General features: G+C 44.5%; 1 protein-coding gene across 1 annotated transcript in view; it reads right to left on the reverse strand.

The window, feature by feature from the left end:
• PIGB (phosphatidylinositol glycan anchor biosynthesis class B) overlaps positions 1–27,930 on the reverse strand; it is a 225,461-nt gene that overhangs the window by 69,606 nt on the left and 127,925 nt on the right. The window contains exons 5-10 of the mRNA XM_085644142.1: positions 22,327–22,457; positions 22,007–22,147; positions 19,244–19,295; positions 18,897–19,108; positions 18,571–18,635; positions 7,828–8,047 (exon numbers count right to left, since the gene is read on the reverse strand). Of these exons, the coding sequence (XP_085500268.1) occupies positions 7,828–8,047; positions 18,571–18,635; positions 18,897–19,108; positions 19,244–19,295; positions 22,007–22,147; positions 22,327–22,457 (821 nt within the window). The remainder of the gene's footprint in view (positions 1–7,827; positions 8,048–18,570; positions 18,636–18,896; positions 19,109–19,243; positions 19,296–22,006; positions 22,148–22,326; positions 22,458–27,930) is intronic.

A 27,930-nucleotide genomic window follows, 5' to 3' on the forward strand; every position in this document is an offset into this window, starting at 1 on the left:
GAGCCATGGGAAAGTGGGTTAGCATCCCAGGGTATACTAAATTGCAGGTACATATATCAAACAGCCAAACATTTAAGGCATCAGGGCACCCACTGACGCCAAAGGCTTCATTGGTACCCCCAAAACATATGAAACCAAGATCTCCAGTCTGTAGAGATGGTTCAAATGGTTTCATAACCAAGAAAGCAGGAATTGTCCAAATGGGTAAATATCCCCTTCAAATCATTTCTCTACCCCCAACCGTTCTCCCATAGAAGAGAAGGTTCAGAACCACCAAGGTCCTGGAGCCTGTCAGAGGACAGATACAAGGTTTCCAGGTGGAGGTGCAAAAAGAACAGGCTCACCAGTGTGGATGAAGAAAAGCGTCTCTCCATCTTCATTATATCAGCACTGCTCATTTGTCTTGCTACCAGACCTGCAGGACTACATGAATATTGTGGCTCTTGGGCAGTGTAGGTTTCTTAAGGTATACCTTGTGCAGTATCTTCAGTCAGCTAGATCCATGCAGATCTTCGACTTTTCAGAGCAACTCCTCTGCTCATATTGTTGTCCAGCTCCCTTTGTTCTACAGCTCACAGCAACAAGTGTGTCCAGCATTCTGGTTTGGCCCCGTCCTGATGGGAAAACAGTAACCCAGCAAAGGGACTGTCTCTGGCAATGCATCTATCTGTTCAATCTAAGTTACAATGTGCGGATGACAAGATGATGTGCAAGTTACTAGACCTAGGGTTAGTAGCATGTATCCTCCTTTGGTGGTTCATTGCGGGAATCCTGAGCTTTACTAAGGTCTCCCTCTCTCACAATTCAAAGCCTTCTCTAAATCAGGGAGAAGCGAATCTTTGTTTTTTGTGTTCGGTTTGTATATGGTATCTGGAACAGGCAATCCTATGTCAAGTTAGTTTGGACTGTTCAAGGTGTAGATGTGCAAAGGCTCCAATCAGAGCCCAAAAGACGACCAACGTTGCTGGGTGATGGTCTGTAATACAGGAAGAGAGAGCTAGATTTCACTGAGGTAATAGAAGCCTTCCCTGAACAAAGGAATTAGGTTGCAACCGGGGGAGGGGCGCAAGATGGCGGATTGACGCCGTCTCTGAGAGCCAGCACACGGAGGAGCTCCCGAGGTTATCGAATCAGAGTCTGGCTAAAAAGCTATGAGAAAACTATATGAGAGCGGAAGTTTAAAAAACTTTCACTTACATAGTTACATAATTACTTATTCTATCCTACCCATTAACGCTTGATTTGTTAAGCGGTCAGCGGCAATACGGCGATTCAGGCTAGAAGATTCATGACGCCAAATCCATCGCGTCGAATGCAGGCGATTGTGCGGACAGGCTCCAGGCACTTGCCGTTCTCGCATGTGGTTATGTATCTAGCGGCTCGGCAATCTTCTTCGAGCCTTTTTTCCACATACATCTTGCGGTCGCAACTATATCAGAGTTTAGAAGCACTCCTGGATGAAGCTATCTTCAAGTATCCCAGAGGCCTGTGCAGGGAGGAGGAAGCAGGGGCACAGAGGTGATGTGTCACTGCAGGATAGGGCAGAAGTGCCTTCCTGCCAGCCCCCTCCAATTTCTTTTAAAAGGTCTTGCACAGGAAGAGGAGCTCTCTCTGGGGTATGGTCTTGCTGAGGATGACTGGTGGTGGAGCCTGGCGCCATGGGCAGTTGGAAGGAGGAACCACCCGACTGTCGTAGGAAGCCTGGGCCTCTCTGCAAGGAGAGGCCCAGAAGGAGAGCCAGGTGAAGTCTGAGCAGGGAGCCAGTGAAGACAGTTCCTTTCAGAATCACCCTCTTGGAGGCAAGGAGGGTGATGAAAAGTGCTTTAGGTCGCTAGGGCTGACCACCAGGAGCAAGAAGAGGCCAAGATTGTGAAAATCTGTCCCCCAGGGGCTGAGATATGCCCCCCCCCCCCCCAAGAAGGTAGGCGACCTTTGACCTCTGATCAGACAGACGACGACGAAGCGCACGAGGCTCTGCTGCTGGTCTTGGATGTGCCCCCGGGGTGGGTCAGGTCCCTGGGGCTGCCCCCAGGTGAAGGTGAAGCCAGGGAGTGCCGTTGCACCCCCGTGAAGGTGCCACATGGCCCAGGCTCTCCACCCTGCTCCCCCCCCCTCCCCGAAGTAAAGTCGGGGAGCGACGAAAACGGAGTTAGGGGATGGAAATGGTGCGACGGGCATTGGACCCACAACTTCGGGCCACAGGGGTGCTGGCCAGTCGGGAAGTCGGCCAGAGCAGCTGAGGGTGGGCTCCCCGAGCTACCCCCTCACTTACCTGAAGGTGAGAAGCCCAAGTGGGACCGGGCCCCTCAGGAGTCAGAACGAGGCGTGAGGCCGCCACAGAGGCAGCACGGCTCTCCCCGCTGCTCTAATATGCTCAAAGGGAATGGAGGCACCCCATAATGCCTTACAAGGCAAGGGAAAGCTGCTTGTTTTGGCACGTGGTTGCCCAAGGAGGAGGTGGTCACCGCCACTTGGGTGAAAAGGTGCAGGCGGAGCTGCGGGAGCAATTCAGACTCTCCCGGTACAAAAGAGGAATTTCCTGCCCCAAGTCTCTGGGGACTTACAGGAAACAACCCCTCAAGTTTCAGCCATGCTTCAAAACCGACCTTGGGCTGGAAATTTGGTTCTGCAGCTGGGTGCAAGTGTTTGGGACTGCACCAATGTGTGAAGGGCTGAACTTGGGATGTCTATGGAGAGATAGCCCGTAGAGGTCAAGAGGTGCACGTGCACAAGTGGTGCATTTACATGATGTTCTTAATGGGGAGTGGTAGTCACATTTAATATGTGAAATGCGAAGTAAATTGGAAATTTGTTGCTAGACATTCCTGCCAGGGTGCCTGGTTGTAATTGTATAATTCTGTGATTATAAATTTGATGCCTTTTAGGGGCTGTGATTTACTTGCATTATACCTGTTACCAGATATGATAAGTACTGTCATTCTAAGTGATGCCTAGACATGTATTCTTGCTGCTGCATAGTTGAACACCCCAACTGTCAGCCACTGTGATTTAAGTGGGTATACTGTAGGGCCAGTATGAGATGCTCAGTCAGGGTTATGTGTCACTATGGCAGGTGTTCCCATTATAAATGCTTGTTGAGATAATGGGGTGGGCCGTCATTGGGATGGTGCCAAAGGGAAGGACCCTTGCTCCAAATTATAGTCAACCCACTGCATTTGGGGCAAGAGGATGTGCATACATGTGAGTGGGGGTACTAGACCCCCCTGCGGGAGGGGTGGGGATGTTGTGCAATGTCAAGAAGTATTTCCAACTGCTTATGTATATTTGTAAATTGATGCATAGTATTGAGTAGTAGGTGTGTAATAAATGTACTCTTCCTTTTTATAAAGCAAAGTGCAGACTGGACAATCAATTATTGAGTGTTATTTCTGCGCATCTGTAATTGACGATAGCTAGCCCACATCACCTCCCTTGAGCAAGCCTTAGACTGCTCTGCAACACTACCCTCTGAGAGTCAAGCACTACAATGGGGTGTTTGGTTCCCAGTGAAGGACAAATGTAGACATATTGTTTGTTCAGGCCTCTCAAATAATGCCTCGTTTTCCAACAGCCTCACTCTCTGAGAAGGAAGCATGGACATGCTCCCTTCATCCTAGGGTAACTTGCATGACTCCAAGGGTCAGTTGGCAGACCTTCTGTATGAGGTACACAACAAGCTCCAGAGGCCTACCTGCAACTGCTCAGCTAACCTGCTGCACTGGACTTACCTGGACATGCAGGAGTACTAATGTCTTCGGCTAGAGTAAGTTACAGATCCCCAAGAGGTGCCTCCCCAGGTTCTGGACCCTTGACTAACATCAGTAGAGCTCATCCAGTGAAGGACGGTGGAATCCTGATGTTTTGGGCTCTCTGCAACTATGAACAGGGACTCTTGCGCCAAGGCTCTGTTGCCCACCAACACAAAGCTCCAGTGAACCAGATTCATCATGCTACAGCGTTCGGCTACGATGACCGGGAAAACGAGATCTGCACTTCTTACTACAGCAATGACAATCTGTGATGACCGCCAAAGAGAAGCTCGACCAACGACTGACTGTCTGCGAAGTCTGACCAGCTTTTCGTACTACAGTGCTGACAGCCTGTGCTGCCCAGCCATCCCTCTGTGCTACAGCGACGACCACCCAAGACACCTTCCCTGCTCCTCGCGACCTCCTCCACTGCGAACAGAACTCTTCAAGCCAGACTTTGAAAAGGTAGCTTTTTCAGGAGTCCTAACATGGTCCCTGTTTCCAGTCAGCTTGAAATTGCTACTTTACCCTGGTCTAGCATGACCTGATGACCGCGAGTCACACTTTGAAACTGCATATTTCCGGTTCTATTGATTGGATTTATATTGTTCTGGTATCATTTTATTACCTTTGAAATTTACTCTATTTTATATTGGTTTGGAATTTTTCTTGTGTTGTGTTTTAACTTTATTTCTGTTTATATGCTGGATAAATACTAACACATTCCCTCTAAATTACGCCTGACTACTTTTGTGCCAAGCTAACAGATGATTAAGCATTGGTTAATTTAGTGGCTCTTGTGGATTACTTGACATGCTTTGTGGCAGTAGCCTGAATAAGGCTCCCACCTCTCTCAACCAAGAACCCAATTTCTCACACCCACATTGGAAGTTGCCTTTAGATGCCCCCTTTATTTTGCAAGGTTTAACTAAGCTCTGAAATGAAATGAAATGAAAATGTGATTTATAGAGCGCTGCAGCTGCCCTGAGGCGTCCAGGCGCTATAGACCGAACAGAATCCTCATAAGGCTCTGCTGACTAACATTATAGTAAATATGTGAAATACCTTCAGTGAACTTCCAAACAATCAAATTAACTGAAGGAAAAACATTGGTCAGGCCATAAAAAAAAAATGAACAGGGAGAGTGGCACCGCTTTTCTAAGAGATAAAATGAAATGAATAGGACACTTGTATAGCGCATGGCTACCCGGAGGCCTCCCAGTGCCTAGCATGACTAGTAATCAGAGACGGGGAGATTTAGGGAAACAAAAGTGTTTTCAGTTGTTTTCGGAAAACTAGGTGGCTGGATTCCCTGCGGAGATGTAGCGGCAGTGCGTTCCAGAGTTTGGCTGCATTGAGGGAAAAAAAAGACGACCACCGCTTCTGGCCCTCTTAATTCTAGGGACTTCAACTAAGTGGAGTTTGTCCGAGCGGAGTTTCCTACTCGCTTTGTAGGGGCGGATCATGGTTGAGATTAATGGTGGCCCTTTCCCCTGCAGGGACTCGTGGACGACACAGAGGGCTTTAAAGCAAAGTCTTTCTTTCACTGGCAGCCAGTTAAGGGAGCGAAGAGCAGGTTTGGCTGAGACGCGATTTGGTATTCCCAACAGTAGTCTGGCCGCGCAGTTTTGGACCGTTTGCAGTGTGATGGTTACTGCAATCGGGGCCCCCCCAAGTAAAGTGCATTTCCATAGTCTATCCTTGAGAGTATCAGAGATTGGACTAGGACTTTCTTAGCTTGGAGAGGAAGCACTTTTCTGGCCATTCTAAGCAGGCCAAAACAGATGGCAACAGTCTTCCTTGCCTGCACCTTAAATGTCGGGTTCTGGTCTAACCAGATGCCCAGACTCTTTATTTCGGTTTTGGGGACCGGAGCTGGGCCCATGAATGCTGGCCACATGGTCCCTAGTGTCACATTTGAGGGGTTGCCCGGGATCATGATCTCGGTCTTTTCACCGTTGAACTTCAGGTGTGACGCCCCCATCCACTTGAAGACTTCTGTTAGGCATGCATGAAGGGCATTAGTCTGTTGCGTTGCTTGGTTGAGTGCTACAACCAATTTTGTGTCGTTGGCGTAAGTCACCATATGGATTCCGAAAGGGGCCACGATTGCCGCCAAAGGGGCCCTATATACATTAAAAAGAGTTGGGCTCAGCGATGAGCCCTGAGGGACACCACATAGCAGGCAGGGGTTTAGAACTCATATCTCCTTAAAAAATCTGGAAGAAACGTCCCTCCAGAACGGAGCGCAGCCATTGCAGTGCAGTGGCAGCTATTCCTATGTTTCTGAGACGGTGAATCACGATGCGATGGTTCACTGTATTGAATGCTGCACTCAGGTCAAGGAGGATGACGGCTGCTGACCCTCCTGCGTCCAGGATCTTTCTGATTTCTTCTAATACCGCTAGCAGAGCAGTTTCTGTACTTTGACATGGGTGCAATCTTGTCTGGGAGGGGTGTAGCAAACTAAGGGATTCCAAAAAGTTTGAGAGAGTATAGTTGACATATTTTTGCGCGATTTTGGCAATCCCAGGAAGAAGGGAGATGGGGCGGTAGTTGCCTAGATCCGCCGGTTCCAGATTAGGTTTCTTCAGAAGTTTCTTTACCATTGCCCTTTTCCAGTTAGGGAGGACTACTCCTGTGGTAAGTGAGGCATTAATCACGTCCGCAACTGTGCATCTGGTTTGTAAATTTATTTATTTTTACTTTATTTTTCCATTTTCTAACAACAACAAAGTGGGTGAACACGCCTCGAAAACAGCATTGAATCCGCAAGAGTTCCATCAGGCAGAATATGCTAATGACACATTAATTACAAACTCTGTAAATGACAACATATATGATCATACACTTTCAGAAATCTTGTTTGTAAATTCAATGGTTATCAAAATCCAACGAAAGTAAGAGACATGCTGAGATTTGAGGAGCTCCAGTGGCCCTGCCAAAAGTCGCAAATAGCTACTTTTAATTATTCAAGCATTCAAATGTCTCGAGACATCCGTGTACAGTTTCTCTTGCTTTCCTAGGAATCTCAACAAGTTAATTATATGCTGCCTCTCAAAACCAAAATGTATTCCATCTAGTCCGATAATATTACCAGAACTGGACAAACTGGAAAAAGCTGCAAACTATTAACTGGAAAAAGCTGCAAACTATTAACTGGAAAAAGCTGCAAACTATTAACTGTCATCGTATCTATGAAAAGGATCATTCAGCTGCTTCTGGAACATCGAAACAAACTGACTAGGGCTTGGTGCTATCAAGACTCGATTAGTGCAACACTGGTCTAGTAGGAAATTGACTGCAAACATACAGAGCCACTGTCTAATTTTAAAGACATCTGACATCTCGTCAGCCCTCTAAAATGTCCACTGTCTGCCAGTTACACAAATAATGAAATGTAAACTTGGTTGTAAAATCATCAAAGCTACAAGTTTTTGGGTCCCAAATACCTACAATTTATTCACAGCCTACACACCCAAACAGAAACTGAGATCAAGCGAGGCAAGCTTGACTTTGCAAGGAACGTTTAACCATAAGAAGCATGGGGAGAGTTCAATCTGGGTGTAGGGCAGACAACCCTGGGACTCACCTGGCCCAGTCCTGAGGAAGCCCAGTAAGACGACAGTGTTAAAAAAACAACTTGAACCAGGCTGTTCATACAGGCTTTCCAATTGATGAATATTTACATTTTCCTCTCTTGTTAGGGACAAAGTCTCCAAAGCACAATGTGACCACGGTTGAAGCACAAAAAGGAGTAACTAACACAAGTTACTTAACTCAGCACATGTGGACCCTCACATGTGTTAGGTGATTGTGCAGTCCTACATCTATGCTCAACAACAATGGCACCATGAAGTCACTTCCATCATACAGAAGCTTGAAATAAAACATTCAACTAGGATGAAACACTGTGCAGAAAGGCTGCCAGTAACGTGTATGGGCAGGGGGTGGGGGGGATTCAATTAAAATGCATGCACATTTTCAAAATGATTTTCTTAACATCTGAAGTTAGAGAAAGGCAAACAATATTTTCTAAATAGTGCAATGCTATACATGCCTTCCAATTCCTAGTTACCTGTAAAATGGAGTTGAGTGGCAAGGCATCAGTACCCAAACAGATGTCCTGTACTGAACTGAAGAGTCCTCCACCGTACAAAGATGCTGAATATGGCTCATGACGTCCAGGGTGCCTCGCTGATGGATCAAACCAGTATATAAAGCAGGAACGAGGTTTGAGAGAAAGAGAAACGCCACTGCTGGTTTCTTCCAGGTTTTCAAATGGGTAAGGGAATATCCTGCATTTCAGATCAGTGAAAATGTGCCAATTATTAGACAAATCCATGTAATTTCATAGCAAATTAAAGATGCTTTCTACTGCTGAGCAATCAACATGAAAGTACAACTATTCATTACTAAAGCTCAAATGTCAAATTCAAGTTCATTACCTCACTACGACAAAATTAACATGAATACAGCACGTTTTACTGCCTAAACAATTTCCTATTGCAATTGCTTTACACACAGCAACAACTTTCCAAAAAGTCACAAAGACTGTCTTCAATACCATTTTACCCCATTAAACACATTTAACCCATTGCATCTCTTATTAAAACAAGTACACATGAATAAAACCACAGCGGCATAAACCATATATGCAGCAGATGCGCTGAGTGTAACATGTTATCTTGGGGGTCATGGCCCCCTCCCAGCGGGGGGGGGTGAGTAGGGGGGGAAGAGAGAGAGAGAGAGAGAGAGAGAGAGTCTGTCTGTCTTTCTTGAAGTGAAGGAGTCACTTCCCTGCATCTGCAGGCACCGCAACTAAGCTGACCGGTCTGCTGTTCTGGGGCTCCCACGGATTCCGATTCACATCCCTCGAGGCCTGCCCTGTCCTCTCACTAAGTTTGAAGCCAGTATCCCTCGTCGGAGCTGCAAGAACTGAACCCCTGTGCACCGCGTCGACTTGCAGTTGAAAAAAAGGCTTGTTGGCTTCCTTCCACCAAGATCTTCAGGCTCCAAGTAGCCCCAAACTCAAGCATCTCCAGTGACCAAGATCTTTGTCCTCACCGCATCACTTGCACTGTGGGCATGCATCTTTGGTGAGCTGCTCGAGGTCCTCTGCGACTCCAGTGCCTCCAGCCTGTGGGTCTACTTGAGGGTCACCTTTGAATTCTTTTGGGCTCCCCTTATTGCTTGGGGTCTGCCCTGACCCCTGTTTGTGGCGAGTCACCTGGACCTTGCTGGTCCTGACATTGCACCTTCTTCAATTTCCATGTTGGTTGCAGTTGCCAAGGCTTGTTGGTGCTCCCGACGGACACCGACCCCTCAGTTATCGACATCCAACGTGGGACAACTCGTGAATGGCTCCTGCTCTTCCACAGTGTCGCCTGGTTCACACAGCTGCAGTTCCAAGGTCACCGTCAACTCTTTTACAACACACAACATCGGTTGGCATTCGTCTTCCATACCTCCTGGTCACTTCCAAGTGGCTTAGACTCTGTCCCCTCTACTTTCAGGTACTTCTCGACTTGAATCCACCTTTGGGTTCCACTGGACACTTTCACCTTCTCCAGCAGCGGCATCTTCCTGAAGTCCTCCATTGGGTTCGACAGCGGTTTCCGACACACACCCATGCACCTTGCTCCCTGGGGCAGGTATACTCGTTCCTAAGGTATCCACAGGTGGGGTGGCTCTCCAACCTTCTGTCTCCCATGGGGTTTCTTCAGGGTCCACTGGGAAGGGTCCTTCCTCTTTAAAAATTGCCACCACGACTTACACTTTGTTTTGTAAGGAGAACGCAGTCGTGTTCCTACACTACATACAACATCTGTGGGGCTCCTAGATAATCACCTTGGGTGGTTCCTTGGGTCCCCGGCATTTCTACGTCCTCAGAGTATTGTCTTGACTTGAGCTGTGGTTCGCATACCACCATTTTAGTATATGCTCTTGTCCCTCCCCCAGTGACCACTGTGTATTCTGTGCTACTTAACTGATTCTATTGCAAAGTATTGTGTGTATGGTGTATATCTCTGGCTAGGAGATATCTAAATGTGTTAGTGAGTGACTTAAAATAAATACATATTTTTATAATTACGCTGTGTGGTTCTTTTTCATTTAATCTATACCTATAAGATTGTATATTGGTAGAACAAGCTGCTTTATACTCCTTCTGGACTAAGCCTGAAGGCTGCTTTCCACAGCTACCACTTAGAGAGCTTTCTACGGTTGTCTAAGACCACTAAAACCATCATAAGGCATTTTTATTTACAATACCAATAGATCAAAGTTTCAAAAATGCAGGACCTACTGCCTTGCAAATGCTTGTTTACAAGCTCCTCATGCTGCGCTTTCACGTTAATAGAGGCCACGCCTGTTTTTGTAGACGAGCCATTATTAAAGTGGAAGAGTGGTATGAGGCGCTTTTACCCAAAAAAAGCATTTGTTTGGCAAGTTGGCAAACAAATGCTTTTTTTGTAAAACTTCCCTGTTAAAGCGTGCATGGCGCGCTGAATGTTTTAGGGAAGCATGTAGTGCCTGCAGTAGGAGAAACCATTAAAGAAAATAGTGTTTACAGACTAAATAAGACGTACTGTGTAACAACCGAAGTAAAAGAGCCAGTCCTCATGGGAGGTTCCAAATGAAGACAAGGCGGTACTAAGGAAGGATTAACAAGCCTATTAACGAATCGGAAGCCAGCATTTACATAGGACAATGACAGAGTGGTCGGGGCTCCAATTCCATACTCCAATACAGCATGGCTCGAAGATCAGCGCTTGCGCTGCCCAGGCTCGACCTAAAAAACGAGGTGGGGGTGGGGATTGAGGATAAGCCTTGTCCCAGCATTTGATAGAGTTTGGATTCCAGCACTGTCAGAGGCCTGATCCGGGCTTGAGACAGGTATTTCTTGTGCCTTTGTTTTCCTGACTGGCTCCTCATTTATACCAGGCCTTGCTGGGCCCTATATCAACAGCTGGGTCCCTGCCCTGTTGCTGCAATGGAGAGGTCACCTGTAGAGGCACGGTAAGTAAAATAAATAAATAAATAATTCCAAGGTTTTTGTTCCGTGCATTTGTGTGTTTAGGGTGAATGTGTGTGTGCATGTGTGACTGAGAATTGCCAACAGCGCTAGTGAGTATATATGCAAGTGTTTTTCCTGTGAGAATGAGTGAGAGAGAGAAATGACAGTGTGGGTGAGATAGAGGGAGAGAGAGGAAGTATGGAAAAAGTTCAAGTATGTGTTTGAGTGTCTGTGGGTATGTGTGAGTGAGAATCAATGAGTGAAAGTGAGTCTGAGAGATAGGGAGTGAGTGGCAGTGTATTTGTGTGAGTGAGAGTAGGAGCGAGTGAGTGTGAGTGAGTTACAATGAATGAGTGGAAGTGAGCTAGATTGTGTGTGTTATGCTTGCAGGTCTGCCACTGGCCATGGCATACTCAAGGTAATTCTTGGCTTACACAGCTAACTTAGGCCTTCTACTGGTAATGACGTAAGGCGGTAATTCTTTATTGGAGGGCATCCATGGCGAAATGCAGTTCCAGGCATACTGGAGGTGATTCTTGGAATATGGGAACACTCATGGCAAAATGCTGGTGCTGGCACACTGGAGGCAATACTTGGCCTAAGGGAGGGCAAACAGGGCATAAGTGAGGAAGGGAGGCACCCATATAATAATACTGGCCCTGGCATACTAAAGGCATTGTAGGTCAAAGGCTATCACACTTTGCAAATACTTCTTGGGGACATTCTGAAGCTTCCCTGAGAATGTATTCTGCCCATTGCTTGCCATCGGCTTGGCCTTCTATAAATCACAGTTGTTTGCTTTCTATTTGCTGGCATTATTTGTTTTAGAAGATTTATATGACAATTATGCTGGGTACTGCTGTATATTGTTATTTTTTTCTAGCACACAGCAAAATGTAATTCTGAAGCATAGTGGAAACAAATATTTTAATACTATGAAAACAAATCAGAACGCTAGGATATCCAATTTCCACACATTATTGTTTGTGTGCTGTATAGTTTCATCAGTAAAACTGTATGTTTGTGCAAATGTAATGGTCATTGCAATTGAAAATATGCTGTCCATAATGGCTGTGCACTACCACACCCTCTACTCCACGACACTCTACTCCCCTCTAAACTATGCTACTGTAACTCGAATCCACTCTACGCCACTCTATGCCACTCCACAACACGTTATGCCACTTCACTGTAGGCTACTGTACTCCACTCCATCCTATGACACTACACTGCACGACATGCAGTGGCACTCATCTCCACTCTCCCGCACTTTATACCACTCAACAAGACTTTACTCCACTCTAAGCTACGCCACTCTACGTCATTCCACTATATGGCACTCTACCGCACTCCACTCCACGCCACAACACGTTACACCCTTCCACTAGGACATGCTACTCCATGCCACTCTACGACCCACCACAACACTATACAACACTTTACTTACGATATTCCACTCTATGCCGCTTTAATCCAAACTACTCCACTCCGTCCCACTCCACTGTATTCCTCTCCACTGTACGCCTCATTTTACCAGCTGCTTTGATACTATACATCAGTCCACTATACACCACACCACTCCATTCAATGCCACTCCACTCTGTGCCACTCTCCTCTCCGGCACAAACTTTTAGCCATGCTGAACAGCACCCACGCTGGTGTACAACACATATTGAAAAACACTGGCAAAGTCAATAGCTCTTGCATAAGCAAGACCTATTGGCTTTGCCAATGCTAGTTTGATTTATATGGAGTATCACAAATTGTAACGGTTTGGTACTTGTAGTGTATGCAATTCTTGGCATACAATGGGTATCCGTCACTAAATGCTGGCAATTGCAACCTACAGTATAGGGGCGACCCCACAGCAAATTTTGAGAACAAAGTGGGATAACCCATGGGAAACGCTTCTAACAATTTATAAATAATTCAGGCAAAATTATGCTTTAAAATGCATTAACAAACTTGTCTTGTGCGACAAAAAAGTTGAATTTGCTTGCTACACTCTCTCACTAGAATTCGGGATAAGTATTACACCCCACCACTTTCAAAGATCACCAGCCGCTATTGGCTACAATGACAAATCTGCATCTTGTAAAGAGTTGCACAACTAAAAAGGTAAGATCACATTTTGAACTTTACTCTTCACATATCTTACATCTGTGTTGAATATTTCAGTAAATACCACATCAGAAGAGGCTCTAGAAACCTAAAAGGCCCTCAGATAATGCCCCATAATGAATGAACAGCACTCTACTGATATTGTCAGAATACTGCATTTGTGGCAGCAGCGGTTTTACTTTATCATTGATTATGTTTTTGAGCTCCAGCCTAATAAACATATACTTTCGAAATTTTCCACCAAATGGCATAGTTCCTCCTTACCCCCCAGAAACACTGCCTCAAAAACATGTCAGTAGCGTAGGCTGTAGGGTTTAAGAATGGCCCCTTTGTCACCAAAAACCTCTTTCAATGATCCACTAATCAGTAAGAGAGACTAGTTGCCAAGAACGATTTTGTTCCTTATTGACTGCACAGTCAGCAGAAGACAGAACGGAATTGTGCGAAAGCTGAGACCCCCATAATTGTCTCAACCTCAATATTTGAACACCCCAAAAGTTTACCTAAGTAATTAAGCTGTAGCATCTACGGTTGGTCTATCGATCTAGCAGATTAACACAGTATAGCAGAGTTTAAAAAAAAAATAGATATTGGAATCATAAGGAATTTAATTCTAGGCCACATGGCAAAAATATACTTTTTAACACAGAATATTCAAAATAAGTTATTGATAAAAATGTATGAAATGCCATGTAGGCTCAGATTGAGAATTACAAATAATATAAAATCATAAAAACTAATTTTCCCTAGCTAGGCAAAAATCTAAGCATGAATTCCAAAGGCCTGATTCTGATGCAGTTTGCAAAGCTTCCCGACCTAATGGGTTTGGGAATGGTTTCTGCCCAAATCGGATCAGGAGAGTCCAACCAACCAAGTACGATGCATCCGGATGGTTCCAGATACAATTTGGTTGGACTCAAATTGACTTCAATGGGAGCCTTTGTTCCGACCAAATACAAAGGCTCCCATTGAAGAAAGGGGTGGCTGAGGAAAATCAGGCACCCTGTGGCAGGCACCCCCTGATGCCTGCCACACAGTACATGGCTGGTAAGGGGGGACCCATGGGTACCCCCACGGGCCAGAATGGGAAGCCTTCGGGTGCAGGGGGACCCACTATGGGCCCCCAAAGTCTGATTCCGACTGCCGATTCAGAAAGGCTGTCCAAATCCAGCATCGTACTCGGTCGTACGGAAACGCAGCCCATAGAGACGTATGATTCTGCTCCATACGTCTCGGTCATTCCAAATGCCGTCAGGTTTGGATAGGGATATTCCTAACGCCAAACTCACATCGTACTCGGTGGGTCGGAAACCTTTCGGAGTCGGTTGGAATGACTCATTTCCGATCCTATTTGGACGGAGCAAATGTCGTTAGGAGGCCTTCCTAACTGCATCACAATCAGGCCCTAAGTGTCAAACTCATAAAGAGTATTGACACATCCCATAAAGAATCTAAGCCAAATTGACATAAAAAAAATAAAGTCTCAAGCAACAGCAGTCCTAAGATAAGTATAAAATCAAACAGGACTCCAAAGCAACCTCTAAAGAGCCTAGGAACCTAAGAACCTGAACAATTAAAGCCCAATCGTTTTTATAAATAAATCACACTTTCTATTAATAAATTCTGCGAAATCAGCATTGTATGATCATGGTTAGGGTCACAGTAGAAAATCAGAAAAAACAAGTAATTTCAAAAAGCAATACACTAACCCGTTTCTTATGGTAAAAGACATTTTTCATCTTTGCGCTCAGCAACTGCCTTCCAGAAGTGATAACCACTAAATGAAACATTCCTCTAACAATGACTCATAGAATTTGCACATCCACACTAACACTTCCAGCGGAAGTACTTGAAAATGATACTTTGGGTACACAGTGAAAGCTTCATTCACAATACAGGCTTTCTAATGACGTTGTATATCACTATCGTCATTAACTTGATGCTACGCTGAAACAAGGGGAGAGACGACTTTGCAGCGGGACACTGTTTGGGAGGGGGGAATGAATAGGAGCAAGTTGAACAAAACATCAGAGACTACATCCATATTAGAAATAATTGTGTCTAGGAAAGACTTGGATTGGCAGTTCGGGCTGGACTGTTCCCATGAGGCACAGGATCAAGACTGGTTTGATATAGCCGGGGTGGCATATAGCTGGGGTGGCGAAGTGAGCTAAAAATCAATGATGGATTCAACTCAGATTTGTGACTTGGGGTGAAAGTCTGAAAAGTTTCAGCGCTCCGTCCATCATCTCCTTGCATTTGCTTTGCACAAAAATGTGCCATAAATATTCATCGTATTATCTACTCTTCTGAATGACTTAGGCAACTCGTTTCAGATGCAATATCATTATTTCATCGGTTACGACTATGCATCATAAAAAGCACTAATTATAAGAAAGAATTTTTATGTGAAGTGTGCACATATTACATATTTTCGAAAACACTTTAACACGTGACTCAAGGCTGTCGGACATGGGGATTCAGAAGTAATAAGCCTATTGACAAAAAAACATGGTGTAAACTCCAGCAGAATGGAGAAAATATACATACATAGGAAAAAATTAAGGACTATCCACATTCCTAATGTTTTGTGACCTGAGAACCACAGCAGTGTGCTCCTGATGAGTGAAAGCCAATGCTCCATCACATTCGTCCTAATAGGGGCAGCTCAGACGATGTCCCCGAACTCCTCATGCAGGACACAACTGTGAGTTTATCAGTGTGGCTGTATAAACAGGGATCTTAGTCTAGCCAAGACTACAAACAAACAATCAAACAATAGCGATAAATGTGCTCGGGACACAGGAAGGAGAAAAAATAAGAATGGGTAATTAACCCATAGTAAAACAAGAGACCTATAAACTTGAGAAGGAGCCAGGTTGAGGAGTTCTAGAGGTGCCTTCCACCAGCAGCACAAGCAAGGCAGCCAGCTGATCAGGAGTAAAGCTGGAGTCCAACGCACTGACAAAGTGTCTAGCACTCCAAGACCCTCAGGACTGATGAAAGGGCAAGTGTCAAACTTCCAAAGAACTGTTCAACTCCAAGGCCAACTAACCAGGGAGAAAAGACTATTTAACATATGGACCACAGAAACTGATGGGGTTTATTACTAGCGCTACCAAACTACAGAAATTTGGCAAACTTTATTTTCCACGTCTTCTGAATAAGTTCTGTAAGTAAGTGATGACATTGTTTAAATGTACTCTTCTTTCGTAATACACCAAATAAAAAGATCCTCCTTTATTAGGATGACTATGCTATTTTCTATGATTGATAAAGAATATCTTAGAACACTTCATTGCATACAGCTTTTTTGCAAGATTACCACAAATCACAGCTGTTCCATTTAGTAAAATAGTCTACACAATCATGATAGGTCATTTGAAGAAACTGTTCTAGGCAAGCCCTCGAATTATTAAATTATTATTATTAAATTACGTTTGTATGAATTGGAAGTCACTATCAGCTATTTCAATGAATGCCACAGAAGTAGGGGATAATGCAAGAAACTCACCAGTATGCAAATCTGAATCTATTTCTAGACTATTATTTGGAAAGGAGCAGAATGCCACTTTTTGTGCTCTTGATCATGTGGTCCCACCTAATGCATAACTGCTGTAACAAGGAGTGTGCAAAATTTGCGTAATTTCTTTTCGCATGAAGACATTTTATGAAAATGATGGGAATGCAAATCTGGCATTTAGGGCGAGATTTATATCTTGGCCAGATTTATATCTTAGCAGGCGGCTTTAACTCAGTCAAAGCAATGGAGTATATTACTTTGTTTCCCTAACGGCGTCCTTGCCTGCCAAAGGAGTGACGCCAAGTTGGCAGTCAATTCTAAAGCAATGCGAACCACCATCATTGCGGTTCCAGTGTAGGCTTTTTTTTTTTTATTTTGATACACGGCTCCATCAACATGGCAAAGCATCTGTAAAACTTTTATATGTTTCAATTTTCAAAAAGACAATCCCAAAGCAGGATTTTCTTCATGGAAAAAATACAACAATAATCCCCTCACCATGGGAGTCATCTGCCATGTCGAAGAGGGCACTTTTTTAGTTTTTTACTGAACCTTACTGCCAGGGTTCTCCTGGCGGTGACAGGCAGGAAAAACAGCTATATGTCAACTCATCTAAATTGGGCTGGTGAACAATTAGCCATTTTGCGTATGGCCCTTACTCCGTCTGAGAAGTGTGGCCACGGCTGAGACGGAGTAGTCTTCACTGTAGCCAAACTATGGTCCACTCCCATCTAAATTGGACGGGTGGACCATTATGTTGGTGGTAAGGATACTCCGTCGCTGTGAGGTATCCTTACAGCCAGCCCTTAGTGAGCCCTTAGTGCAATATGTTTGCGCAAAATACACCCTTGAATCCAGTTAAGGAGAGAAGACACGTTTTTAGCACTAAACAGAATAGTGCAAATGACAGCTGTTCATGTTTTCTTTGTTCCCATGCTCCCGCAATAGTATTTCTAGCTGAAAGGATTTGAAATGGATTCATTTCCCAAAAGAAGCGTAACATGAAATTATGCAAGATTACACCAGCGTAATGAAAATTTCACCTAGGCCAAAAGATCACCAATGTTAGCACTGAGCTTTCTGGGAACAGGCTATGATACGTCTGGTATACTTAAATCATTATGCTTTCCTTGGTTTCATTGGCTTTCTAATCTCCCCACCCACCCAAGTGTGCCATTCACTGCTTTTTTGTGGAATCTTTTTCAAAACAACAGTCTAAGTACTAAAGTACAGGATTGCAAAACCCAACACATTACCTGAAAAACAATTGGTAAAAAATAAAATTAAAAAAAAGAGTTGGGGCCTCAGAAAGGTGAACATCAATTCAACGCAAAACATAAAACTAGAAAATCCACCAGTTATGGTGAGCAGTTAAACCATAACATCCCCCAATGAGCCAATCATGAATGAACAAGACCAAATACCATGTCAAATCACCTCTAGGAATAGGGTTATTGAACGCAGTGCCTGTTTGGGGGGTAGGCCCTGATCCCAAAAGAGGCTCAGGCCTGCAGGATCAAAGTGCTGGACCTGGCAAGCGGCTACATGGAAAGTATTCCTAATTAGTACTATGGTGCATGGAACCCCTACCAACCCTAAGATTCACACTGGTGTGCGAGCATTGCAGTGCTGGGGAGAGGGGGGAGCATGGAGATTCTCTAAAGCTGGAAGATATTCTGCAGGCTTGATGGCATGACAGTTTCAAAGAGGCCTTATCACCAACTTTCCTTCCAACCCTCTAAGCCTTGTAAAGGTTGGGCAGCGAGTAACACTACCAGGTGTTTACATGGCACATGTTTACATGGATGATGTTTGGTGGGCCTTTGTTAGGGCCCGTTATTGATAAACCATCGCCTTATTCATGGTATCCTCACTGATAATTAGGCAAGTGGGAGGATGTACAATTGCCTCCCTCTACTAAGGTTTAATAGGAGCTTAAGTCCGTCTATGAATTAATGTGCCAGCAGCTTTAAGTTAAAACGCAACCAATTGTAATTGTTCACAAGTGGGTAATTGAGACACAAAGAAACTGTCCACTACAGTATTGATGACATCCGGGCACTTTCTGCTTTGATAAGAATAACACAAACAACAGCAATTGTAATGCAGAGAAGAGACCATCACAGATTTCTAAAAGGAACTGGAATCAAAAACCTCACCACAGAACACCATGCAGATGGGTAACACAGGATAAATAAACCGGAATTCTTTATGGCTCAACATGCTGAAAGAAACAATGCAACACAAAAAAACATTACATTTGTGATCTGACTGACAAATGAACAGCAATCTATTAGGTTGCTGCTGGAGTGCGTTATGCCTACATTTTAACTAATTCCATTCCAAGTATATTCAATATCAAGAGTGTCCTGGCTTGACAATTATGCTAGATAAAAGTGCCTCACTGAGCAGTAAAAGTCCCCAACCTTTATCCCAAGTATGATTGATTGCTAATTGAAATCGTGTTGGAGGGCACCCAACCCACCTGTATATGAGGAGTGTCCAAATCACAGCTACTAGAAGGATTCGATATCTCTTCTGGGCCAGGAAGCAGCCATGAATGAAGAACGGGAGGTGAGTCCCCAGGACAACCGGGAATCCCTGGAATATGTACCAGTGCCATGGATGAGATCCATAGAACGCGCCCAAATTCTGTAGCACGTTGAACTTCAAGAAGTTCAGCTGAACCAGAATCCACTAGAAAATAAAAGCCATGGTTAACACAATTTTTTTAATTGACAAACGTGTCTACCTTACCACACTTCATGCTAACACCAGCTTTCTGATACATAGTTATACCATACCATAGTCTTCTAAAAGATGGACACTTACCTTACCATAAAATATGCGATCAATTAGCAGAGAAATTCCTAGAGTAGTTAATCTGCAACAGAAAACAAAACAAGGTTTTTGAAATGCATCCTACAATGATGGGGCCTCATATAAATAGATGGCTTGTCCTTCTAAGAAAGCAATGATTGCAAACATGGCATGGGATGGACTCCAGTGACTACCTGCCAACATTGTAACCTAGAGAGCTGGAGTCTAATGCTACCTTTGCCACTTAACAAAACAAGTATGTCACTCTAGGACAATCACTTTATGATGCTGTGCCTCTGATAGCAAAGGCATAGTGTAAAAATGTAACCGCTAGCCGTGCAATCTCAGTCTGCATTACTTGTTCTCATCCCATCATGGCCTGGTTTCTGTAATCCAGTCTAGGCCACACCCCGGTAGCATACCATTCTGCATACATCATCCAGAACAAACGGAATAATACAGAATAAATTGATATACGCATGTTGCACTGTACAGGTTATAGAGGCTATATCAGGTGAATAGCAGGGTCTACTTGGTGTGGAGAAGGAGTGAACGGGAACCAGAGATCTGCCAGCATAGACCTAATTGCAGTGCTCCTTCATATGACTATCATTATGGGATATCAATTAATTTTGCCATATTAGGATGTTTGTGCTCAGGGTACGTAACTATTTGGGACCTGCAGGGTGGACTAATGTTAGATTTCTCCGGTGACCTACAATATGTGGCAGATTTCTCCAACCCTTGCAAGCCTGTCTGGTTGGGTTGAATGGTTAGTTAGATCCAGAAGATCTTACATACATTATATACCTATCCCGTTAAAAATGAGGGGATAAGGTAGGGAACTGGTATATGGTATCACAGATCACAGACTGACAATGGGAGGGCCGCTTAATAGAGTGGAGTTATTGCCCTCCATCTTGTGGTTAGAAGCAGGTGGTAGGGCAGACACTGACTACAATCTTCTTGACTCTAGTAATAGAAATCCTCACACTGTGGTTGTATACAGGGATTGTACACAGGAGAGCTAAGCCACTAGAACCGAATGACTTGTACCCCGTTTTGGCGCGTGGCTGCTTACCTTGACGTCTGGAGGTAGAGAGGCAACATTTCTGGTCCTAGACTACTTCCAGGCCCCAACAGGCAGCAATTCCAACCGCTCACCCTTTTGCTGAATGTCCTAAGAGTTGTGGTTAAATAGGAGGGAAACCCCTGGTTTTTAGGAGATCTAATCCAATGGGAGCCCTAACAGTTAAGTGACCTAGGTTCAATGGGAGCCCGAAAAAGTGACCTCGATCAGAGGGGTCATTACCAGTCAAGTGTCCCAGATCCAATATGAGCCCTACCCTAGCATTCAGGTAAGCTAGTTCGGATGGGTCCCCTAGCAGTCAGGAGACCCAGATCCAATGGGAGCCCTAAACCTAACAGTCAGCTGACCAAGATCCAATGCTCTAACCCTGGTGATTAGTTGCCTGGGCTCCAATAGAGGCCTTAGGTGTTGCAGGATGGAAGGGCTACTGCCAAACCAAATTCAAAGCCCTAATACACCAGTTTACCAAGTGGAGCCCTGTAGCTAAGAAAGGTGTGAAGTTGATTCAAATCTGTACCAAATAATCAAAAACTAATCTTAAACACATTAAAATCAATACTTTTTTTTGTTAAAATAAACTACAACTTATTTAACAGATTCTCTAGGCAGCATAATGAGAATAAAGCATGTATCAGGTATTGCTTGTTTTTTAAGCATCAGGCAGACAAATTAGTCTTCTGCAGCATGGCACCACTTCACAATTGGGCCAATAGGCTTACACTTTGGGGCTGGCTGTAGGAGAATGGCGATTAGGGGACCTGGCCCCAGTGGGGAGCTCTAGGAGTCAAAGACTGGGAGGGCTACTGCTGATCTCCCATTTCCACTCATTCCTTTCCCAAACCCGTTACCTCCCACATATCTATATAAGCAAAGAGTGGGCGACCTCTTGCCATAGCCAACACAATAAACTGAATTGAGAACATAAAAGAAAAATTAATTTAATGTACCTCCATCTTTCACACTTAATCATCAAACACACTGCCAACACCAAGCACCAGATTCTGTAACAGGGTAACGGCACCTCAATGCTCACCACATACAGCATGGAGACACTTCCCACATACACTCAAATCAAGGACAACACACTTCAAACTATTGTTCCCCTAACATTGATTTCTATCACATGACCCTCTCCTTACCTTTATCCTCTGCATGTCTCGCCTCTGAATGTAGTCTACTTTATGTCACACGACTGTCTACCTTTTTCTCTATTATTGCACCTCTGCAAATTTCCCACTCCTCATTTCATAGATCACAACCTCACCCTCTTTGAAAACTTTGCCAGCAACTTAATTTTTTATCTTGTACAGCCTATCTGTTCATCCCACTAACCATTGCAAGAACACACATACCTCCACTAATGAGCACACTGAACTCCTACAGATCTTTTTTACAGCAACGAAACTGGAGTAAATGCATCAACTGTATTCTTTGACAGCACAAGACTGATCACAAAAACAAACAATGAACAATAACCACTGGACTAATCACTAACATTGGGTTCAGTGGGCAGCTACTCTGGAACAAAGCGCTTTAGTGCTCCATCAAGGGTAGTAAGCACTATACATTTGCAATTACAGTATGGCCCATTAGAAAGGTGCATTTTTGCCAAAATTGCTTTTTGTTCAAGATCCAATTCTAGAATGCTGCAAATATAAGTTGGACAATCCTGAATTCCATCTTACCCCACAGGTGCATAATGGTGTACAAAAAGATCCACTTTTTTTTGTTCTTTCCAAAAATGGCTGATGAGCAAAGGGATCCAAATAATGACAGCAGTCGGTCGAATGACAAATGCTAGAGCCACAATGCTTAGATATTTAGAACTGTAAATAAGGGGAAAGAACTGTCAGCATCATTTAAATACATAGTCACATTGCCAGTATTATGTTATCAGTCCACAACCTCCTTGTGCCTCACTTAAATTGGTTCAGAGCTTGGTTAATACCCTTGTAGCTATTATTTTATATAAAAATAAATGAGGACGAGTGCAGGCTGCTCTTACCTGTTTCTGGACTTTGAACCCTCAATCGGATAATAAAATAGAGCAAATATGGTGAGAACAGTCTCCATTGTGTTCGTCAGAGTCCTCGTGGAGCAGTACCAGTTGAACCAGGAGGAGAGCTGGCAAAAGAACTGTAGAGATAAAACTAAGCGTTACCTACCAAGGCTAAGAGTATCAAACTCTGTCCTACAGAAGTTTAGAGCACGTTATTAATATCTTAATGATTCCAGAACATATTACGGCTCTTCCCTAGAATCAAGAACTGTAATAAACAGCATATTAACATTATATGCATCTGAATATATAATATACATGTTACATGTTTCGGTGCTTTTATTTTAAAAAAAGATAGTGGTATAAAAATCTACATTTCAAAAGGCCATACCTATGACATATTTTCCATACTTCACTGAACTAAACTATTCTGATTCTAAATAATATGTCATTGTGCCATATTTATTTTCGCTAGTAAGCCATATACATTTAGATATATATATATATATATATATTTTTTTTAATCCCATTTGCCCTTGCGCAGCGGGAGGGCACTCAACAGCGTTCTGTGTATCATGCGCCTGCTTTACTGCTCCACTGTATATTCAAGTTGCCCAACGCGTTTCAAGGTAAGAACCTCTTCCTCTGGGGCAGCAACAAGGAAACTGCAACTCGCTTTCTTGATGTAAACTGCCATTTTTATTTGGTGAGTATAGCCGCCCCCCAGTGGGCGTATGCTAATTGCAAGTCATTGAATGCATGCTGGGACATCAAGTCCCGAAGGCAAGAGTCCTTGCATACTTAATGTAAGTGCAGGTTGCCATTTACAATTAACTATTATTATTCCTTAATTCGTAGCGGTTGAGTTCAGCTGGCTAATTAGCATATGAACGCTGTGCCGATCCAGCGATGAAAGTTCAAGGCGGCAGCCTCCACCAACTGGTTGACTAGTTTTCTCCCACCTGGTGATGGTGCACCTCCCCACGGCCGGACCGCCGTGCAGTAATTTGTTATCCCAATTGCCCTCGCACAGCATGAGGGCACTGTTCAACAACGTTCTGTGTATCATGCGCCTGCTTTACTGCTCCACTGTATATTCAAGTTGCCCAACACGTTTCAAGGTAAGAACCTCTTTATCTGGGGCAACAACGAGGAAACTGCAACTTGCTTTCTTGATGTAAACTGACATTTTTATTTGGTAAGTATAGCCGCCTCCCCCAGTGGGCGTATGCTAAGTGCAAGTCATTGAATGCATGCTGGGACATCAAGTCCCGAAGGCGAGAGTCAATGCATACTTAAAGTAGGTGCAGGTTGCCCTTTGCAATTAACTATTATTATTCCATATATATATATACATACATATATATATATATATATATATATATACACACATATTACCTACTGGCAGTCGCCAGTAGGTAGTTATAGTTAGGACCTATTTTCTATAGGAAATCCGCAACATTCTATTTGGAATAACGTTGGCGTCGATTGATGAATCTTCGCAAAATTTTCCAAACTTTTGGCCAGCTCCGGTCCGCTCCTATCCTGAAAATTTCACGGTCATTCGTCAAGCGGGGGCCGAGAAAAAAGGGGGGTCCCAAAACGCGTTTTCCCCATGCATTTTCCCATAGGACCTGTTGACGCAGCTACAGCCCGAAGTGCTGAACGGAATTACACCACATTTGGCAAAGAGGTAGTCCTCAGTTCAGACTCGTGCCTTTTGCTTAAATGGTTTAAATCCGTTCAGTAGTTCCTGAGAAAATCAAAAGTAAAATCACATATATCTGGGCGGAGCCTAACCACACATCTCATCGTGAGATCTGATTGGCTGTCAGCACTTCATCCAAGAAGTGTTGGCGCCATCTTGGGACCAATATACATGATAGCACCTCATTAAAAAGCCTTGCAGTTAATAGAAGGTTTTAAGACTTTAGTTACATTATAAATCATTTGTTGATGGTACCATACTCATTTTAGGAATTGTGGTGTGTTCTAAGGTGATTTTACCATGTAAAAAAGCCTTCTGCTGTGATATCATGAATCATGTTTGAGAGAAAACTATTTTCCCATGCTTTTCCCACAGAGGTTTGGAAGGTGATCTATAAGCTAAACTGAGAGCATATTTTCTGTAAATTCACATTATCTTTCTCAGTCATGTGAGAATGAAGTCTGACATTCTCAGTAAAACATGTACATCCAACAAGGGCAGAGACTGTCAGTTGATTCCTTTGTGTTCTACTGCAGCTCCCCAGAGTGTTCTAAAGAACAACTAGTGCGCTAACAGTCCTACTTATGACAAACGTATGGCACAACTGAAGCCATCTTGGTTGGAATAAAGTGGTAACTCTTAAAACATTTAATTTACAAAGGAACAAAATGAGGGGGTTCATTTTGCCATAGAAATTATGATTAGTGCTGCAGAAAGAAAAATTAGGGCACATTTTGACTTCTCAAATCCTCCTCTATTTCATTAAAAAATTCTGATATGCAGACTGAAACATGCACTTTTAATACCAGCAGCAGACTTCCGTGGTGAGCAGTAGCTTTAGTACAGTGATCTAATGAGCAACTAGAGTGCTAACATTCAGAATTTATGGCAAATGTGTGACATATCTGAATACCTTCTTGATGGAATCAAAGTAAAAAACTGAAAGCATTTCCTACTGAGGAGACTGCAGTACATGAGGAAATTAGGAAACTTCATAACAAATAAATCTCCCAAGATGGCCACTAGAGACAAAAGAGCCCAAATGCAGCACAAATATCACCCAGATGTAGCCCACATGTAGCCCAATGACAGAAGTGTGCAAAACACTTATTTTTTGTGTATTTGCAGTTTTATATAGTGCAGACTTGTCAGGTATTGGAGTGCTTTACATGAGCAGTGGTTACATCATACAAGATCAAATTCATTTTGGTTGTAGACATGGGGAGATTAAGTGATTTGACCAGAATCACAGAATGTTGAGCTGAAGCAGAAACTCCAACCTGGTTCCCCAGTTGCAAAGTCTGCCGCTCTGGAAGTAATACCACATCTTCTCCCCTAGGTGCAACATTTAATCAAGTGGTCAACTGGATAAAAAAACATAAAGATTACAAACAATTTAAAAGTTCTTTGTCGCTATTTGAAAACTCAGAAAATATGTCCTCATTTTAGTTTTTTAGAGCACTAACCATAATTTTGATGCAAATAAGACCCTCTCATATATGTAATTTCTAAAGGAAATACTCTAGGTATTACAGTTTTGATTACATCAAGATGACATCAGGCGTTCCACACTTTTGTAATAAATATAGAATGTTAGCAATCAATCAATCAATCAATCAAAGGCATTTATAAAGCGCACTACTCACCCGGAGGGTCTCAAGGCGCTGGGGGGGGGGGGTCCGCTACTGCTCGAACAGCCAGGTCTTGAGCTTCTTCCTGAAGGAGAGGTGGTCTTGGGTCAGGCGTAGTTCGGTGGGGAGGGCGTTCCAAGTCTTGGTGGCCAGGTGGGAGAAGGATCTACCTCCTGTAGTCGCTCTGTGGATGCGGGGGACGGCTGCGAGGGCGAGACTGGTCGAGCGGAGGTGGCGTTTGGGAGCGTAGAAGTTGAGGCGGCTGTTGAGGTAGGTCGGGCCTTGGTTGTGTAGGGCTTTGTGTGCGTGGGTGAGGAGCCGGAAGGTGATTCTTTTGTTGATCGGGAGCCAGTGCAGGTCTCTCAGGTGTCTGGAGATGTGAGTTCGTCTGGGGACGTCGAGGATGAGTCTCGCCGAGGCGTTCTGGATCCGCTGGAGTCTCTTCTGGAGCTTGGCGGTGGTACCGGCGTAGAGGGCGTTGCCGTAGTCCAGTCGACTGGTGACGAGGGCCTGGGTGACTGTTTTCCTGGTCTCGGTGGGGATCCACCGGAAGATCTTACGTAGCAATCTAGTTGTTCATTGGGATACTGTTGAGAGGCAGAGGCCAGGGGCACGGACTCTGAAAATTGAAGGCAGGTAGGAGAGTGCAGAGGCAACAATTTGACCACACTGGGCAGGCAGGAAGGGCAGTGGCAGCACAACAGACTATGGAGGGCAGTGGAAAGGGGGGCAGGAGCAACAAACCAACAATAGAGGACTGGCAAGAGAGGCTGTGGCAATATAATAGACCATTGTGGGCCTACGGAAGAGGCAGTGGTAGTACAACCATACATGCCAACAGACCCGTTTCAGCCAGGAAACGTCCAATGTTTTTAAGCTCAAATGGGCTTTATTTCATCTGTCTCCTGTCTACAATCTCCTCTTTTTCAATGTAACTCAAAGGGGAAGATCAATACCCCAGTTTTTTTTCAAAATCTCCCTCTTACCAAGTTCAAAATGTTCGCAAGTATGGTACATTGGATCATGGTAGGCAGGAGGAATTAGGGTAGGGACATGGACTCGGATAACAGAGGACAGGAGGGACATGGAGAGGTGCACCAAACTGACCCTACAGGGCAGGCATCAGGGTTTGCAGCAGCACAATACACCACACAGCGGCTGCGGGACGGGAGTGCAGCACAACAATCCATAGAAAGCAATAGGGAGGGGACAGGACCATGCACATGAACAACAGAGAACAGAGGGGAAAGAGGAAATGGTAGCTAGCTGACCATAATGGACAGACAGGAGAGAAAGCTGCAGCATAACAGACCATAAAGGCCAGGAGGGACGGATCAGGGGCATTACAATGGAACAGACAAGCCAGGAGGGAGGGAATAGGGGTCTGCACATGGAAACAGAGGGCAAGGGGGCAGGGCAGGAGCAGCAAGAAGACCATGGAGGTCAGGCAGGATGGGCACTAGAAACAAGACACACCATGGAGAGCAACAATGAGACTATGATGGCATACACACAGACCATGGAGGGAAGGTGGGAGGGGGTCAGAGGCAGCTAGCTGACCACACAGGGAAGGTGGGAGGGGCCATGGCAGCACAGAAGACCATGCATGGCAAGCGGGAGGGTTAGTGGCAGCACAATGGCTATGATGGGCAAGAAGGAGGGTGCAGGGGTATGCACAAAGGACCATGGAGGATAGAAGGGAGGGTCAGGACCTGGGCACAGACAAGAGAGTTCAGGGGAAGGGGCCTCACAACAGACCGCGTGGGGCAGGCAGGAGGAGCAGTTGCAGCACAACAGCCCAGGGAGGGCAGAAGGGTGTGGCAGTAAAATGGACCATGGAGGACAGGAGGAAGGGGATAGGGGCATGGCATGTGGACAGGCAGGGTGGCAGGGACAGGTTACAGTCATATGACAATGCTAGGCAGGTGGGAGGGGAGTGGCAGGTCCATGGAACATGGTGGGCAAAAAGGATGGAGCAGGGGCATGCACAAAGACATCGGAGGGCAGGGGGAAGGAGAATAGGGGCAGCAAGCTAAGCACAGAGGCTAAGCAGGAGGTCAATGATGGGCCATAGAATTGGGCAATGGAGGGCAGGAGGAGTGGACTGGTACATCATGCTAAATGGAGGGCAGTGGCAGCACATCAGACCATGCATGGCAGGAGGAAGGAGGCTAGTCCATGGATTCAGACAACAGAGGATAGGGAGGAGGTGGATGAGGCAGCAAGCTAACTGTTCAGAGAAGGTGGGTATTAGGAACTTTATTGTTTTTA

The sequence above is a fragment of the Triturus cristatus genome, chromosome 3_1 (assembly GCF_964204655.1).
Source record: "Triturus cristatus chromosome 3_1, aTriCri1.1, whole genome shotgun sequence".
NCBI lineage: Eukaryota > Metazoa > Chordata > Amphibia > Caudata > Salamandridae > Triturus > Triturus cristatus.